Source organism: Hippocampus zosterae, chromosome 1, assembly GCF_025434085.1.
Source record: "Hippocampus zosterae strain Florida chromosome 1, ASM2543408v3, whole genome shotgun sequence".
Classification (NCBI taxonomy): domain Eukaryota; kingdom Metazoa; phylum Chordata; class Actinopteri; order Syngnathiformes; family Syngnathidae; genus Hippocampus; species Hippocampus zosterae.
The window spans coordinates 18,388,819-18,406,058 of record NC_067451.1 but is presented as its reverse complement, the minus strand read 5'-3'; the positions used below and the strand labels follow the sequence as shown (position 1 = coordinate 18,406,058).

Sequence of the window (17,240 nt, the reverse complement as noted above, 5' to 3'; positions counted from 1 at the left end):
AGGTCCACTGGGGCCAAACAATATCACCTCTGTCTTCTTTTCGTTGAACTTCAAGAAATTTTGTGCCATCCAGGTTTTGATTTCTTCCAGACAGGATAGGAGTGGCCTTAATGAGAAGGTGTCTTTCTTGCTCAGTGGGACATAGATCTGGCAGTCATCTGCATAGCAGTGGAAAGGAATACCATGTTTCCTTAAGATGGAACCCAATGGGAGCAGATACAGCGAGAACAGCAGAGGCCCCAGAATTGAGCCCTGTGGAACACCACATGACAGGGGAGCAGTGCGTGATTCAGAGCAGCCAAGGCTGACACAAAAGGTCCTGTCAGCTAGATAGGACCTAAACCAATCAAGAACACTCCCGCCAATGCCCACCAAGTGCTGCAAACGAGTCAGCAGAATACTGTGATCCACTGTATCAAATGCTGCAGTTAAGTCCAATAAAACCAGACACACGTGGTCTCCAGAGTCATTTGCCAGGAGGATGTCATTAGAAACGCGTAACAGGGCTGACTCCGTGCTATGCATCGTCTTGAAACCTGACTGGAAGACCTCCAAGATGTTATGTTCATCCAAGAAAAGTTTCAACTGCATGTGCACCACTTTTTCCAGAATTTTGGAAATGAAAGGCAGTTTGGAAATGGGTCTGTAACTTGACAGCTCATCTGGATCAAGACCAGGTTTCTTGATCAAGGGTTGGACCACAGCATGTTTAAACTGTTGGGGAACTACACCAGAAGAAAGGCTGCTGTTGATGATATCCAAGACCGATGCACCAACACTCGGGAGAACCTCCTGAAAGAAGCGTGGGGGAAGAGAGTCGCAAGGGGAGCCAGATGGCTTCGTCTGGCGAACTACATCCTCCAAAAGCGCCAAGGACACAGTATCAAAAGAATTTAGGACAGCTGAACATGGAACATGGACAGAGGGGTCAGATGCGGTATTTGGGACCGGAATCCTAGCTGTAGAGACCTTATCAATAAAGAACTGAAGGAATCTGTTGCACATCTCGGCTGAAGAATCCGCGCAAGTAGGCAGAGGGGGTTTGAGTACAGAATCTATCGTTTTAAATAGTGCACGAGGGTTGTGACGGTTGGCTAGAATAAGGTCCGACAGATATTTTCTTTTGGCCTCTTTTACTGTGAGCTGGTAGATACGCCAGCTGTCTTTCCAAATTTGAGAAGAGACATGCAATTTGTCTCTTTTCCACTTGCGTTCAGCTTTGCGACACTCCTGCCTAGCTGCGCGGGTAATGTCGTTAAACCATGGCTCGGGTTTAGGCTTTGGCAGCACAATTTTTGAAGGAGCCACCAAATCCAGGATGGCCCGGCATGACGAGTCGAACCAAGAGGTGAGTTCCTCTGTGTTAGACGAGGGTACGCAAAGGTTATTAAAGGCATCAGAGAAACGACTAGCAGTGCGAGGGTTAAAAATTCGGCGTTTACAACTAGGAGCGCCAGATTTCACAGCAGCATGCGATAATACTACGTCAAATAAAACTGCCATGTGATCAGAAATTCCATTTTCAAGGACTTCCAGATTTGACACCGTTATACCATGAGCAAGGACAAGGTCTAAAATATGTCCTTGTTCGTGTGTCGGGCTGGTCACATACTGCACAAAATTAAAAGAGTCGATAAGTCTTAAGAAGTCTTTTGCTAGCGTTTTTTCCGGACAACATACATGGATATTAAAATCCCCCATTAGGAGAATACGATCATATCTCAGCCTGATTTCCGCAAGAAAGCTTGAAAAGTCGCTTAAAAAGTCTTTGTTGTATTTAGGAGGACGGTAAATGACAGCACAAAGCACCGGGAAAACACGACCAACTTCAAAGAAGGTTGCTTCAAAGCTGTTGGCAGATGTGGTGAATGTGCACCGTTTACATTTGAAATTGTTCTTAAAAATGCTTACCGTACCTCCACCACGTCCTGATGTCCTCGGGGTATCGAGGAAATCACAGTCAGGTGGTAACAATTCAATCAAAGCTTTGTACTCACCGGTACCTGCCCAAGTCTCCGTCAGACACAAAAAATCCAAGTCATTGGAAAGAAAATACTCCCTCAGAATATGGGTCTTGTTCGTCAGCGACCGGGCGTTTAACAACGCGATCCTTGTGGAAGTAGCAATGGGAGGGCTTCCCTCTGTCAATCGCCGAGCCCGGGGGAATTCCCTCAAAAGGTTTCGCTGAATTCCCCCCCGAGAAAGGCGCGCAGGGTAGAAATGCCGTGGCACGATGGGAGAGCCAACGACTGTTAGCAAGCACGAGGCGACGGGGTCGAGGGCACACCACGCCGGAGCGATCGAAGTGTGTCTCAGATCCCGTTTCAATTTCACGAGCTGACCACTGCGTTTGCCGCGGCGGCGGCGGCGCTTTCGGCGCTTTCGTGAAGGGAGCGAGCGAACGCGGAAGAGATCAGCCGGCAGGTTAGCCAAGAACGGAGGTAGCGTCTTTCCACCACCGTCTTGCCAAAACGCGGCCGAATCTCCGACGTGTTGTTGAATCAATAACAACGATCGGCGATCATAAACCAACCGAGACGCTGTTAGGGAGGTAACAAGCATTGCGAAAAGTAAAAAAACCCGAAATGGCAGGAGCGTCGCCGAACACACTGGCGCACAAGCGGCCATCTTGGATCAAGTTCAAGTTGGATTAAGTGTAAAATACCTTATCCCATGTTAGGTATATTTGCTAATTGATCCCTTTTTTTCCTTCAAGCCTATTTTTAACGATTTATGTTCTCATACTCGTTTAATTAAACACTGATTGTGACCTTGTAAACACATTGAATTGTAAATCAGACTTTTGATTAATGCAAAAGTGCAAACTGAGTATCGTTGGAGGGATTGGTATTCTGTTTTATGTTGAGACAGTGTTTGGTGTAATATTGTCTATCTTCATTGAAACGTGAACTAAAGTGAGCCAGTCTGAGCCCTGAAACTCCAGGGAGAAAAATTAGTCCCACTCCCTCCTGGGCAGACCTACAGCAAAATGAACACTCACCGACTTGTTTCCTAGACTGTGCAGGCCAAGCCAATATGATTCCATTAAGCGCTACCTATTGGACCACAGAATGGAAACGGCGTCTATACCTCCTGTTCTGTGTTCTGAGTACACCACTGAAGTAGGAAAGTCACCCTGAAATGTCAAAAAGTTTTGTTTTAAAGAATTTGGATTTTTATTCTGAACATTGACAAAGGCTCAAAATGGCATGTTTTACCTTTGGAACTTGATATTACACCGCCTCAAAGACATGAAAGTTACTTTTGATACGGAGGCGTCAGAGCCAATTCTAAACCGATCTGCTGAACTGCAGTGAATGGGGAATGGAAACACCCGTTTGGCTGTGCGACTGTTTACATTTTGAGAACAGGCATCAAACGTTCTATGAAACCAACCTTTTCTCGGGCTGAGACAGAGCGAGAATGAAAGAGAGAAAAGTCAAGTTGAGGCTAGGAGAACAAGGGAAAAATAGAGGAAAATATGAAACATTTGGAATAGATGGAAGGAGCAGCATATGCTAATAAGTTTGTTCCTTTTCATTCCGTGACGCAACTGCTCGCAGGCATTTTTCTGCTGTCATAGACTGCGAAGGAACACAAATTTGAATTAATGTAAGGGGTCTCAGGAAGTCTTTTTGGGGTTGTCTTTATTTCCTGAATAGATAATGGCAGCAAATAACTAGTACAGTGAAATGCCTGGCCCTGACACTGAAACTCAATTTCACAAAAGAACCGAAAACAAAATTCAATTAAATAATGTTTCCGAATTCCACAGGATCCACTTAAACAATGTGCCGCTTCTTAAAGGTTTAGAAGCTCGGCTGAACGCATTAGTGGGAATGCCATGATTCAGGTTTTAGAATTACGTTTGCCAACACTGTCAAGAATGAAAGTATTCATCGAGCTGCACTATGGCAGCTTGCTCATATAATCATGACTTGTGTCCTTGGAAGAAATGTGAATGATGTCTCTGAATTGCACAAACAGGCCAGCTAGTCCCTGGAACGTGACTTGTTGGCCTCTAGCTTGGCATGTGGTCACGTCATAAACTAATGAATGAAAGATCCTTGTTTGACTGAGTGAGACCGCTCTGATGCAGAATCTGAAAATTGAGATTTTCTTTTGCCACAACTCATCAATCTATATTTCCCCCACTCCTTTCTTTTTAAGTAGCTACATTTAATTAAACATTAAATGTTATATTGAGGTAGGTGGGCCAATAAGCTGACTCTGTGCATTTCCAAGTTTTTATGAACAAGTATAAAAAGGGTGTTGGACGTCACATGGGATGTGGGAAACTGTGAATTTGTCCGATTGAGGGCCAATGAACTTAAGTCATTAACTGATGCTGTGCGTTACCGTTTTGAGCCAAGTTGTGGTGGCCCTGCCAGAACCGGCACCAACCCTGCTTTAAAACAAATCTCAACAAAATTCATAATTATTTGTAGGATTACCTATGGATGAAATACCAAAGCGTGTAGTCTTGGCTGCCATAATGCACACAAGTACCAGCAATAAAGGAAGCCGCTTAAAAAATACACACACTCTCCACTCTCCAGTACATAAATAATGTGATTTAACTCATCCATCCATCTATCCATTATCCGAGCGACTCACCTGTGACCCTCACAAGCATGCTGGATCCTATTGCAGCTCTTATCAGGCAGCAGGCGAGGTACACCTTGAACTGGTTGCCGACCAATCGTGGGACACACATTGACAAATAACCATTCACACTCTCAATTTAGAGTGTCCCTTTAACCTACCATGCATGTTTTTGGAATGTGGGAGAAACCCGGAGTACACGGAGAAAACCTATGCATGCACAGGGAGAACATGCAAACTCCACACAGAAAGGTCGGTGCCTGGAATCATCATCGTGGATGAAGGGTCACAGAAACCCATTCGGGCTCAAGCGGTGTAATTCACCACGTTGTGTTCAAGTTTGCTCTGTTCCTTTCAGCCCTGGAAATAGAGGGCCCACCTGCATGATCTTCTGATGCTACTCGACCTTGTCTCACGAAAGACTTTTCCTGCTCATTTGGAAATTTCCTCTGCCAGTCTGTCTGATCTGCTGATACTACTTGACATTAATAATTGCATTAATAAAAGAGGCTTTCTGCCCGAAAACTGTGTCGGAGCTTCACAGTTCTGTTTGATTTGTTATGATGTTATTCTGTAGCTCACTTGGCAATTGCAAACAATTTAACATATTTTTATTGTTGCTTTTCTTTTTGTGGGGGCTGGGGGCGGCCTTAAAAACACCCAAGTAAATCATTGCCATGTTTGTAACAATAATCTGCCATAAAGAGAGTGTCATGCTGGTGCCGTACAGATATGCATAAATGTTGTGCATTAACAGACGCTTCTTTTTTTTTCCCCATTGGTTACTCGTAAACAAGACTCGCAGACTACAGGCGGCATCAGCTTGCATGTGTGTGTGTACGTGTGTGTTCACCACTTTTGTTGTGCGCTCTGTGCCCCTAAGTGGCTCCCCTCACTGTCTGCATTGTTTCCCCAGGGTGACATGGCTGAGGCTTAATAGGCCTGCTGATGGTTTGTGAAAGTGGGGTGTTAATTATAACACTCTGCTCCGTTAGGCACAGTCATATTAAGGTTGCACCGCTTGAGCTTTAGAAGTCCAGACTGCTGACTCATTCTCTGGACTGAATGATAAAAAGAAATCAAACCTGCTCTCACTTTGATGGTCTTAATTATCCGATTCTGTCTTGAGTTCGTCGTGTTTGTGTTATCTGTAAACTCTGGCGAAGAAGTCCATTTTTTCTCAATTAAATTCCTGATTTGTTTTCTTTACCAACAAGTGAATCTTTCTGGTGTTTTTATTTTTGTCAGGATTTTCTTCTTCTACCAGGGGAAACAATCATCCATCTAATTGTCACGAGGCTTTCCCTGCCTTCCGTCTCTGTATCCTGTGACTCTTGTTTTGTCTTCCTTTTTTTTGCCTTTGAATAGATATTAGCAATTTCCACTGCACTACTTAAAAAGTTAGAGCAACTCTGTCCTCTTCTTGCTCGCTCACAACTGAAGGCGCTCTGTTTCGCCGAACACAGTTGGGTTCCGTGCTAATGACCACGTAAAACCTTAGATGAATAACAAGAAAGCAGAGAAAATGAGTGCATATGGTTGTAGAAGCTGTGCACATGCCACAGGAGCTGTTTTCCAAAGAAAATATGGTTCTTTAGCTATTGCCCAACCATGGGCAATATGATCACTCTCTTTTTCAGACTGAAGTCCTTTTCGCACTGCACTTAGCAATGTGCATCCTACATTGGATAGTGTATGTACCGGCTTATGGACTTGCGGACGGGATGACATCTGCAGGTGATTATGCGCCACACTGCAACACGGCCTCGAATTGGAAAAAAAAAAATCTATTTGAGAGTGGTATTGCAATGAAATCTGGAGCTGCATCCAAGAGGATAGGAGGGGCCAAGTGATTTCAAAGTGCTAACAGCAATAGAATAACCAGCAGAAACAGCCTCAGTTTCTTCCTGGTTGGCTGCTATGTAAGCACTTGTAGATATGAGCACATTTGCAACGGGGTGCTCTCCTTTGCCTTTAGTCTTGCTCTTGATCCCCCCCCCCCCCACCAGTGTGCCGATGTTGCAGCATGTGTGTCCAAGTTCAAACTCCATTTGACCAAAACCAACGTTTACCCATTTTAGCACTGCATTTGACACCTATTTTGACAAGCACATTCTGTATGTTCATTATTATATATCATTATATGTTCATGTTAATTTAAATAAATTAACCATGAGTAATAGTTCTATTCTTAAAGCTAGAGTTGACAATTGTCAGAGATGGTCCGTATTTTGTAAAGTAACGCTGAATGCTAATTTACCACACCCGTAACACCGATATATTAAAAAGATCCAGCAACCCAGGACAAGTATGGCATTTGCGATGAACATTTACAAGACCAAAGTGATTCTGTACTGTGTGATCTCGTTTAATCCGTGATCATAAATGATTGATTTTATATTTTCCTTTTTTTTTTTGCACAGGTAAAAGGCCAGCCTCTGTGGTATTTGATGTTGCCTTTAGATAGGTTCAACTGAAGATGGAAACACTGGAGTCTGAGCTGACCTGCCCAATCTGCCTGGAATTGTTTGAAGATCCTCTGCTCTTACCGTGCGCCCACAGCCTGTGCTTCAACTGCGCCCACCGCATCCTGGTGTCTCACTGCTCGTCCAGCAAGCCGCTTGAGTCTGTTACGGCCTTTCAGTGCCCCACCTGTCGTTACGTCATCACGCTGAATCACCGCGGGCTGGAGGGCCTTAAGCGCAATGTGACGCTGCAGAACATTATAGAGCGCTTTCAAAAGGCCTCCCTGAGCAGCCCCAATTCGCCTACTGAGAGCCGGCGCCTGCAGCGGCCCTACACCGCCACCATTAGTGGCACAATAGCCGGAACAATTGGCGGCGGTGGTGGCGGTGGCACGAGTGGAAGCAGCGCCCGGAGCAGCCCGGCCACTTCCACCCACCACCACCCCCACCCGCACGCCAATCACACCAATCACATTAACCACACCAACGCCAACCACAGCCCGGCTTTTGTGGCTAAAATGGATCTGCGCGTCTGCTGCCAATTCTGCGAGCAGGATCCGCCTCGCGAGGCCGTCAAGACGTGCGTCACGTGCGAGGTGTCGTACTGTGACCGCTGTCTGCGAGCGACGCACCCCAACAAGAAGCCCTTCACGAGTCATCGCCTGGTGGAGCCTGTGCCGGACACGCACCTCCGCGGCCTAACCTGCATGGAGCACGAGAGCGAGAAGGTCAACATGTACTGCCTGGTGGATGACCAGCTCATTTGTGCCCTCTGCAAACTGGTCGGGCGGCACCGGGAGCACCAGGTGTCTTCCCTCACCGAACGTTTTGACAAGCTCAAAGTAAGTCCTTCGTGTTCTTTTCGGTTGTCATTGTGTCATTTGTTGTATTTTACTGGTAAAACCTGACTTTGTATGAAATAATTTCGATTTAAAAGCTGTGATTTGCATTGCCATATTTCACAACTTTGCCCGGTATTTTTGGGTGCTATTCCCAACCATTACAATTTTTATCAGAGCCACTACTGCATACCCACATGATCAGATTTGATCAGAGAGAAGGAGACAAAAACAAGCTTTCGGAACGGGGAGAGGCTCTGAGCAATAGGGGAGGCAGACATGGTAATACTCGATGAGCTGGCATTCCATGTGACCGCGATGGCTTTCAGAGTCTCGTCGTTAAAAGAGAGAATGCTGAGTCAGGGTGAAAAAAACAACAGAGGTACGAGCTGGAGCTATGGTAGTTGGAGTTGAACACATGCAAGCGACTGGACTTTTGTGACTTTTGTAAATAATTGTAGCCAGAAACGGTTGTGTAAAAGTCAACCTGAAGTGTTTTCAAATAAGAATAATCATAAAGCACTACAGGTTCACAGATTTAAAATTGTGTCACAAATTTAATATTTTCAAGTTTTATTGTAGTTACAGAAAATACAAAAATACAAATCCGATGTGTTTTTCCCTATTGGCGACACTGTAAATAGAAACAACCAAAATGAATGAAATTTACTTAAAACTGAAACAGTGATGATGATCACAGATTATTATTATATATTTTTTTGCACCCGACCTAACAACTTTTTTCCTGCATTCTCTGCTTAAAGGATATTTATGTTTTCCATCACCGGTTTTGCATATCTTTCACTTCTGCCTGTGTCCTTTTTGTAGGTGAAACAATATGGTTGTTCGATACGTTCTCTGCCGGATATGTTTTGCGCTGAGTCGCGTCGTATTCTTCTTCTGTGTTTTCTTCTTGTTGTCCTCTTCGTTGTTTTCTTCTTCTATGGTTTGTTTGATATTGCAGCATGCACATGATGGGAGAAGCCAAAATACCTAATCACTACTCCCAGAGAGAGTAAATTAGGTAGTAATGGTCATTTCAATTTAAAACAGTATCCCGTGAAATGGCATGAAGAGAGAACATGCAAACATAAGTTTCTCTGTGCAGTGAGCAGTTTTTGGTTGATCTCATTTACTGAAGGGAAATAGCAATTACACGGTCATTTTGCTTGTAGAAAGAAAAAATTGGGTATCAGAATTAGTTTGCAGCAGTAAGTGTGAGAGTTTTCTTCAGTGTGCGACAAACCATCTCAAGGGAAACGCTACAGAGCCGTTGTTCCCTGCCGCAACATAAGTTTGGTTTTAGAAGAAATCAATTTCCCAAATTCTGTATTATTGATGATTTGCGCTCCCGTAATTGTGTTTAGCTAACTTTAGCATGAACGTGTCTGCAAAATTCAACCTGCTTAGCATCATCGACTTAACCCACAGGGAAGCTGTGTTGATATTTGTTCCTTCTTGCTTCTGCCACCTTGTTGTTTTGAGACTTTTTCTTTTAGACTTTTAATGGGAGAAGTGGCCGGCTCTTCTAATGCTTTCTCCTCCACTTCATGGCTTCTTTCTTGAGGTTCTTTGGAAAACTCCCCGCAGCCAAAGCTTTGAACTTACTCTTTTTAAAAATCCTCCATCTTGTCCACATCTGGCACAGTGGCAGCTCGAGTCCCAGCTCGAATTCAGCTGGCAAGTGCCAGTTAATCTGGTTTTCAATCACGGCAAAGCGAGGCAGAGGAGGTCTTATTAGGGCATCGCTAATCATGGAAGATGTAGGTCAAGAGGGGCTTTATGTATTCCGCTTTTTTTCTGCTCTGTCTTGGCAGACAATTTTTATTTGAAGTTAAAATAACACAATGACACTCACCAAGGGCAAGCACATATTGCACGTCCACTTTTTTTTTCTCCAATGACTGAGAAGCATCACAGTGAAACCCTTTTGCATACCAATATGCATTGGTATGCTTTGAATTGGCAGGTTTCGGTGCTTGTTTCTTTGTTTAAGGATACCATCATACCATTTTGTTTGATTGTGTAAAAGTCTCATCACCTACTGCTTGTGCGAGTGTTTTTGACTGGATGTGTTTTTGTCACGGAAACAGTTCAGTGATTTTTTTTTTTTTTTATATGATTGAAAATAGAGAAATAAAATGACGTCATGCTGAAAGGACACTTCTAATATCTGGTCGCAAAATTTGATCATGTCTGTTGTAAATGGTGAAACCATGGCTGCAATTCCCATAAAACAAGAAACAAAATTGCTTCCCAATTGCCCGTACTTAAGTGTCTATCTATCTATCTATCTATCTATCTATCTATCTATCTATCTATCTATCTATCTATCTATCTATCTATCTATCTATCTATCTATCTATCTATCTATCTATCTATCTATCTATCTATCTATCTATCTATCTATCTATCTATCTATCTATCTATCTATCTATCTATCTATCTATCTATCTATCTATCTATCTATCTATCTATCTATCTATTTTTTTATGATCATTGAGACAGCGCACATTAATCAACACAATAAGAAACAGTGTTTGAATGCAAGTTTTCAGCCATAGTCCCAAGGCAGGTTTCTTAACATAAACAGTTAACATAAAATAAGAAAATAATATAACACAACACGTGTGTGCTTGCCATGTTCACTACTGTAACACATTTAGTTAATATGCATTGAAAAGTGTGGCATCATGACACTTTGTATATTCTTCTTCTTGAAAATGTCAAAGGAATGAAAAAGGGCAACAGAGGGCAATTGACAATCACATAACCCCAAAAGACAAATTAAATGTCAGTATTTGTGCAATAGATCCCATCAAATGTCTTTTGTTTCCTTGCTTTAAACCAGTGTTTCTCAAATAGTAGGGCGCAACATGCTTTTTAATTTTTTTACTGGCCGAAAATAACTTGCAGTTGCACCTCCGCTACGTTAGGGGGCAGTGGCGCTCTCATTGGCAGAGTTTGCGCAGGGAGCATTCTCAGGGAGGAAATATGACAAGGTGCATGTAGAGCTTGGCTTCAATCTGCCTGCGGTGGCAGACGATAGAAGATCCATGTGCTTACTTTGTCTAAAAATTTTGGTAATGGACAGAATGAAGCCAAATAAATTAAGGCGTCACTTAAAGACATTACACCCCAATCACGCTGATAAACTGCTTGAGTTTTTTTCAGCGAAAACGTGCCGAATATTGCCAACAATGCTGCCAAATTGTGACTGCTGCTTCAGGAAAATAGTACAGGTCCCGGCTACACATTGAGCAGGACCCGAGAGTTGCTGTGTCCTGCTTCAAACCTTGCTTCGAAAAGCTGTGCGTTGCAAAATGTGCTCATTGTAGCCATTAATCCAGACATCATCTTTGATTTAAAAAAAAAAGCACAAATACTTTTCTATATTTTTGTTTTGCTGGTTTTTATGTTAAATTAAGGATTTTTTTTTTCCTGCTTGGCTCTCGATGAAGGCGGACGCTTTTTGCACAGCTCCCCTGCCCTCCCACCATTTTTTTTCCCTGCTCGCCACTTAGTCTTTTGTGCTGTCTTTGTCCAACTTTTTTTCCCTAGCCTCCTACCGTGTTTTCATCCGAAGAACTAACCATGGAATTAGTTGGCTGGTCTCTCGATGTAATCCACAAAATTTTTTCGACGGAAGGAAAGGGCAGTGGGGAGCCTGCTTGCCCTCCGGGGATACTTGCTGCCGGATACGCCCTGGGTCCATGGAGAAAGTGGAGACCGGTGTGCCTGACAGTACTGTCCGTGGAGGATGTGGAAGACATCTACATCATTGGCCTTTTGATAACAGGTATCCTGCTGTTTAGTGTTGGCAGCTTGCTGTTCTATCGCAAATTTCAACCGACGGGAGCGGCTCTATTGGAAGTGAAGAACCTGCCAGTCACTCTGGATGGCTTGGCGCGAACGTCCAACACTCAGACTCAAGCGGTGACTGAGCTCAACCGCAAGATTGTTGCGACTTTTGCGACTTTGCGGTTTTGGAGCGACTCTGCGCGATTGAAAATATTATAGAGACCTTGGAATCCATTCTGCGAAAGAATTTTCGGCTCTGAATAATTGGCGCCAGTGAGCAGATACAGACCAAGGACTCAAGGTTGTCTGGAATTGTTGGCGGCCGTCTCTCCAAAACAAACAACGCTATCTTTCCCCTGGATGGAAATACGCATGGAGTCTAGGGCCCCCACCACCACCCCCCTCCTTCTCGGCCATGGACTGTCTTCATGATGAGCAGACCTCGACGAAGCAGCTATGACCTGTACACGCATACACATACACGACTGGACAAGTACAAGCGCATACACATCCTTGTTATCACCGTCTTCATCGGTCCGATTCTTTTTCACCCGTGACGTGGTTCGATAATGCGGAGCGCAACGTTGACCGTGCAGCTGGTCATTTTTGGTCGCGTCGCGGTTACCCCCATACCCCTTCCCATTCGTCCTCCCCCTTATACATGTTATGTCTTGTGACTTGTTGTAACTGTCATATGCTTATTCATGTGCTAGCGTCTTTTTTTTTTAACCTGGACTTAAATTGTCCTCGGAAGAGGATAGTTCGAGCGTGTTTTTTTTTTTCCCTCTCCGTACCCAGCGTTTTTCCTTTCTGAATTCTGATTGTAATTTCCCCATTGCGGGACAAATAAAGCATATCTTAATCTTAATGTTATTTTTGAATTTCAGATGCACTTTAAATCTTTTCTGTTCCAGTTACTAAAGCTGTTCTTTGTTGTAACTTGGTCCATTAAATTGGTCCATATTTCTTTCTTTTTTTATTCTCTTATTCGTTAATACGGATACAGTGTTATGCAAAGGTGTATAGACAATTTTATAGACAAATGATACTATTTATAGCCGTGCGGGGGTGGGTGGGGCGTGAGGTGTTTTCCTCTTCCTTGGGGGGGGGCATGACAGAAAATCATTGAGAACCACTGCTTTAAACATTGTTTTTACTTCATGTCCTCGAGATTAGGAGCGTGAGGGTTTTAAGAGAATAACATTTTGCTACTATGGCTCTGTACATAGTGATAGATCTTGACAGGTCTCTTGTGTAATTGGACCTCATGATAGCTCATCCGAGGATAGCAGAAAGTCCCTCGGGCAACTTTTTGGAGGGATTATTTCCCGTTTTGGAAAAAGCTGGTCTTCACAGATTGACTCTCTTCTTCACTCTCAATTTCCTTCAGTATTTCCAGCCCTCCTTCTTATTCTTCATCCTCCTCAACCCATCATCCACCATACAGTATCCTCTGCTTCCCTCACCAATCCAAGCTCCTTAGGCAATGTCTAATGTGTGCATCACATCTGCTGCCACTTGGGCTTCACTATAGATTTTGCAAAATTGATCTTGTGCAGGAGTAAACACATTTACTGTTTTGGTGTGATCAATGCATAAAGGCGCTAATAAGAGCAACGTCTGTCACTGTTCATTTTAAAATTGAACCACTATAGCAATGATGTATTAATACAATAATGTTAACACAGTAATTATAACAAACAGATTTTAGGTGAAAGTAATTCAGATCTTTTGTTGTCCCACAATTTTATAATGGGACACAGATGCTGAAAGTGTGTGTGTGTGTGTGTGTTTGTATCTTTCTCTCTCTCTCTCTCTCTCTCTCTGTCTCTCTCTCTGTCTCTGTCTGTGTGTATAGAGAGAGAGAGAGAGAGAGAGGCTCAAAATAAGCGGCTTTGCAATGCTGTTTACACATCAGAATTAATATTTTACGCCTCATTAAAACATATTGAATAGCAAAACTGAGACTCGAAAGCCAATACATCTGTCAAAAGACAATATTAGACCATAAGGACCACCGAGATGGTCCCAAATAGCATTGCTTGGCTCCTATCACATATCACACGAGGAAAGCTCTATGCTATTTACGTAGGAATAGCTAGCTCGAAACAGGTTCGGCAGGTTACTAGTGCGCCTAAACACATTGCGTTGTTGCTCCTAGATCATTAATCTCCTCCATGACAACAAAGAAGCTACATTTCTGACAATTATCTTACACATAGGAATGACGAGAAATGACGGAGAGCCATGCTAAATGCGCTGCTAACCTTAGAGCAGTGTTTCTCAATTATTTTCTGTCATGCCCCCCCAGGAAGAAGAAAGTTTCTTCCCCCCCCGCGCGCGTAGTATCATTTGTCTATAAAACTGTTAGAAGTACACCTCTGTATTCTTATTAACCTATAACAGAATAAAAAAAGAAAGAACTATGGACCAACTTACAACAAAGTATAGCTTTATTAACTGTAACAGAAAAGATTTAAAGTGCATCTGAAATTCAAAAATAAAATTAAATGCTTAATTAAACTGTAAACATTTTTGACTGGCCATGTCAAACCATACGATATTGAAATATAAAATTACATAAAATCAATAATAATGCATTCAAACTGATGACCAACATTAACTCAGGAGCAAAAAATAAAAAAATTCAACCTGCAAAACAAAAATATAAAATAATTTGTACAGATTTTTTTTTAATCAAATATCTTGTCTGGATTAATGGCTACAATGAGCACGTTTTGCAATGCACAGCTTTTCGAAGCGAGGTTTGAAGCAGGACACAGCCAATTTCGGTTCCTGCTCAATGTGTATTTTAGTTTACTGAAGTAGCAGTCACAAAGCGGCATGACTGTTGGCAATATTCGGAAAAAACTCAAGCGGCTTATCAGCGTAATTGGGGTGTAATGGCTTTAAGTGACGCCTTAATTTATTTGGCTTTATGCTGTCCGCTACCAACATTTTTAGACACAGTAAACACACCGCTCTTTTCTCGTCTGTCACCGTAGTTACAGTGAAGCCAAGCGCTACTTATGCTCCGTCATATTTCCTCTCTTCGAATGCTCCCTGCGCACACTCTGCCAATAACAGCACCACTGCCCCCTTATGTAGTGGATGTGCAACTGCACTTTATTCTAGGACAGTAAAAAATAATAATAATAAATAAATAAAGCATGTTCCCTGAGGTCAAACGCGCCCCCTTTGACGGAACCTCGCGCCCCCTAGTCTGCCCCACTATTTGAGAGACACTGCCTTAGAGTGACACGTGCAGTGTGTTTAACACTGCAAATAATTGCTTGTGTGATCGATTTTCAATTTTGTTTCTTTAAAGACTATCCGGAATTTAGAGTAACCATTTTCTGTTCTAATCTTTCACTTCTTACATGATGATACATTTCCTTCCCTCACATTAGCTTTCTGTGTGTTTTCTTACAAGTACAGTATGCTGTTTATTCCTTCTTATTTAGCCAGTGGGTGTTGTTTAAGTATTTCCCACAAAAATGTACACACTACTGTATGTCTGTTTATGTTAGAGAATGGGAGCCCTCCGGTGTGTGTGTGTGTGTGTGTGTGTGTGTGTGTGTGTGTATGTGTGTGTGTGTGTGTGTGTGTGTGTGTGTGTGTGTGTGTAGGAGGCTAAATAATGGCCCTCAAATATGTATATTTGCAGGTGTGGGAGTGTTCATGTATGTAAAAGTAGATGCCATTAGTTTTGATGTGTGAAGTGTTGGGGGGCTGCGAGTATGTTGCCAGGGGGTAACCACAGCTCTCTGTGGAGAGCTGCTGCAGATGGAGATCACTTAGTCTTGCAGACATAAAATCAAAAAGATGAGTGAAAAGCTTTTAGCATAACACTTGAAGACGTGTGCCTCGGTAGAACCTCATTCTACACACACATATTTTACATACGTGCATGCAGCTGGCATTGCATCGTGTATATGCTTTCATGAAAGTGTATCGTAGGATGTGGTGGCTCATGGAAGAAACTGATTAACAATCAAACTTAATGCACAATTTATGCATGGTAAGCTTTTAAGAGATCTGGTGTCAGCAGTGCCCTGCAGAAAGAATATGACGAGGGCCACTCATCTGCATCCCCTTTGTGTGTTTCACATCACTGATCAGATACATCCATTGGAATGTATACATTACTGATAAGCTATTTTTGCAAGTGAGCTACAGAAATAGACCTCCTTTACTATTTTTTAAAGGAAAAGGAGCAAATATTCCATTTGTGTTGTCCAGATATTTTCCTTTCTAAACCACAGACCTTTTTGGTCAGGCTAAACAAGGACCATGCTCGCACCAACATATCTCACTGAAGAATATCTCTCTCTCTCTCTCTCTCTCTCTCTGTCCCTCTCTTTCTCTCTCTCTCTCTCTCTCTCTCTCTCTCTGTCCCTCTCTCTCTCCCTCTCATTTGGTATTTGCGGCATTTCTGTCATGTTCCGTATTCGGCAGCAGGTGGCACGCATTCTCTTCTGCCGGCTACACACCTGCTGCTTATTTCCCACTGATTAGACCTGCTATATGTCGGCGCTCCGGCGTTTGACCCATTGCTGGAGTATTTACATGCCGTGCCACTGCTGTTGCCCATAACACTAAAATTATTGTTCGATACCATTCGCTAGTGATGGGTCCATGAGGCCTCATGAGGCGTGTCAACACACTGACACACTGTGTTGATACTGTGCTGATACTGTGTCACTGACCACTGCCACCTGCTGGACCTTCAAGATCCCTGCAGCCAACCCACTTAACGCTGGCGAATTTTGGACGCCGCTACTCCCCGTGATTTTTTGATTTTTAAGTCCATTTCATGTCAATTTTTTATCTTTTATAGCCGACATATTTTATGTCGACCTGCTTCTATGGTCACCGAGTGAACAATGATCAATCCACACTCGATCGGCCGAACTGTCATTACCTGTCATCGAGTATTGAGTTGTCGTTGAGTTGCGGCTAGCGGCTAGCTTACCCACTAACTGTTGCCGCTTCCCGACTTCATTACTCCGGTCCGGCTATGTCAATCAGCTGTGAGTGGCTTGCTTTCTTCTGGTTCGCTCTGTGTGTTTTCCACCACTCATTGGAAGCGCTTCACCAATATGCAGCCACTGAGCTCAAACTCAACTTTAATCAACACGGTCCACCACCGCCTGCTCTGCTCCAACACCCGGACATCCTTTACGTGCCCCGGCGAAGGTGCACTCACCGGGGCTCACGCCGAAACTATCGATACGACAACTCCAGCTCCATCAGGTCGTTCTGGTCCACCGCTCGCCGCCCACGGAAGAACACCGGACGCCGTGCGGATGCCTCTGTGTTGACACGCGTCCCGAGGTCGGATAGCATCGCGGTCGCTCGCAGCTGCACTCCTGTCAACGTTGGCCTACTGAACATCCGCTCCCTTACGAGCAAGGGCCAGTTCGTCCACGACCTCCTGACAGACCGTGAGTTTGACATTCTGTGTCTGACTGAGACCTGGCAGCAGCCAGATGATTATGGTACTCTTAATGAAGCTACTCCACCGGGC

General features: G+C 43.5%; 1 protein-coding gene across 2 annotated transcripts in view; it reads left to right on the top strand.

Moving 5' to 3' along the window:
* mid2 (midline 2) overlaps nucleotides 1-17,240 on the top strand; it is a 95,415-nt gene that overhangs the window by 13,629 nt on the left and 64,546 nt on the right. For both annotated transcript variants that reach the window (XM_052066474.1, XM_052066466.1), the window contains exon 2: nucleotides 7,029-7,912. In XM_052066474.1, the coding sequence (XP_051922434.1) occupies nucleotides 7,085-7,912 (828 nt within the window). In that variant the 5' untranslated portion in view covers nucleotides 7,029-7,084. The remainder of the gene's footprint in view (nucleotides 1-7,028; nucleotides 7,913-17,240) is intronic.